Raw genomic sequence first — 2,093 nt, 5'->3', positions numbered from 1 at the left:
CCAAGTAAAGCAAAATTTATATTTGAAATGTCCCTTTTTCACTTTGCCCACTTTTAAATGCAAAATAGGACTTGAAATACTCAGGTCATGTTATATTCATATGCGCTTTATATGAATCTGGTATTTACTTTACAAAGGCACTACAAATTGTTCTGCGAGCTCTGCAAATAATGTGAGGTCTGTCCTTGGTGCACCTGTCTTGCAGTTCTGAAGTGTGTGTGTGTGTGTGTGTGTGTGTGTGTGTGTGTGTGTGTGCGAGATATATATATATGCTGATTCAAGGCAGCTGCTGCACAAAGGTAAGCTTATTGAAACTGTTCTTGTGAAGCAGAATAGAAAAAATGTTTTCTTCTTTCAAAGATAGAACCAAATGTTTCTTTTTCTTTTATGTACACACTTTGACAAACTGTTATAATGTAATTTGGCAAAATAGAACAGTGTGCACTTTCATGTGCAGTCCTGGGAACATTATCATCATTTCTTCTAAGTTAAATGTTTGGTATATTGAAGACCCATTTTTGATGCATGTAGTAATCATGGTTTCTTTATTAATCAATGTGTCTTCATTGCCAATGGTAAATCACTGACATATTTATACTAAGGTTTGTTCAAAAGAACATCTAATACTTTATAGGCTTGTTTTGTGCTCAAAACTAACTTTTGAGTTTAACAGCCTCAACATATTTTCACTGTTTTCAGATGCAAATCAACCTCACCATCTAAATAGACAGTGATCCAACAACTGACAAAAAGACTAAGGTTTGTCTCTTTTTGATGAATGTCCTAGTTAACCGGAGAGGATGTGCTTTACAAAGGAGGTATAATTGATGCACCCATTGGCATCCTCCTGTCCAGCCATCAGTCTGTCTACTTCATCTTCTGTCATCCTCTCCCCAAGCGTTGCGAGTACATGACGAAGCTCTGCTCCCATAATGGTGCCATTGCCCTCTTTGTCGAAAACCCTGAGCCCTTCCACAAAATCCTCAAAATTGCCTTGATCCTTTGCACGAGAGATGTGTTGAAGCATTGGAAGGAAAGTTTCAAAGTCCAGCATTTTAATGTTCATGTCTTCCGCCCGTGGCTTCCCAAGGACTTTTAGTACATCTGCGTTTGTGGGGTTCTGGCCCAGAGCTCGCATCACATCCCCACACTGGGCATACGTGATCTTCATTTCTCCAGTTGGTGTGCGGTCAAACAATGTAAAGGCCTCCTTGAACTCCTCAATCTGATCAGCTGAAAACTCAATAGCAACATTTTTTGGATCAAAGTCGGGCTCCTTGGGTGGTTCAGGTTGTGGCTCTGGAGGTGGAGCTGGTTTGGCAGCTGGAGCTGCATCTTTCTTTGGTTCTGGCTTCTTGGGCTCAGGTTTCTTTGGTTCAATCTTCTTGGGTGGCATGTTAAAAAATATTAAGATCAGATCTTAGACTTGGAGATAAATGAACAAGAGGCTGAGCAGAGCTGAAATGACTCTGAAGCACAGAAGGAACCTCCTCTTTCCATGTTTTTATATGTGCCTTGTCTGGGGAGCAGCCTAGCAATTTGAAACAGCTCACTATAAAAGGAAGAAACCTAAAATAGAAATAAAGTGATGTCAACATTAAGTATTGTCTCAGCTGCTGTCATCTAGCCGACAAGGCTATCTGCTGTTATTAGTGTGGGGTACAGTTGCATTAGCTGGAGAAGGTTCTGGTTCTCTGATGGACAAAGGGATAAGAGCCAGTGAACATTCCAAAATCATGAAAAATAGCTTGACAGGTAAATGTAGATGTTATCCTTTCTTAATGATTGTAAATGAATCTGTTGCAGATGATCTTCCATTTTATTATTATTATTATTATCGAAAACAATAACATGAAAGGAAATTTTGTTTGTGCTTCTTAGTAAAAACAGCATTAATTAAAGGTGACCATTTCATACAATATTATTGTTCATAATGACCATGGAAAAAGTCTTAGGGATGGATATAAGGGGGTTGCCTAACTATATTAAAGACAAATACTCCTTTTAGTAATGAGATATGAGTGGACCTTGATAAACTATATTTAAAAGATCATTTATTTTGGTAGTGTCTTTAAAAAAGCAAAACTTTTGGC

The 2,093-nt window shown here is 38.3% G+C and overlaps 1 protein-coding gene across 1 annotated transcript; it reads right to left on the bottom strand.

The window, feature by feature from the left end:
* Window positions 1-528: 528 nt before the first annotated feature.
* LOC124872314 (myosin light chain 4-like) lies at window positions 529-1,490 on the bottom strand. The gene has a single exon (XM_047372156.1). It carries the CDS (start codon window positions 1,394-1,396, stop codon window positions 788-790), a length of 609 nt encoding a protein of 202 aa, XP_047228112.1. The 5' UTR covers window positions 1,397-1,490; the 3' UTR covers window positions 529-787.
* Window positions 1,491-2,093: the final 603 nt, after the last annotated feature.

The sequence above is a fragment of the Girardinichthys multiradiatus genome, chromosome 8 (assembly GCF_021462225.1).
Source record: "Girardinichthys multiradiatus isolate DD_20200921_A chromosome 8, DD_fGirMul_XY1, whole genome shotgun sequence".
NCBI classification, from domain to species: Eukaryota; Metazoa; Chordata; class Actinopteri; order Cyprinodontiformes; family Goodeidae; genus Girardinichthys; species Girardinichthys multiradiatus.
Note: the sequence above shows the minus strand (reverse complement) of the source record. Positions and strands in the feature narration are given on the sequence as shown.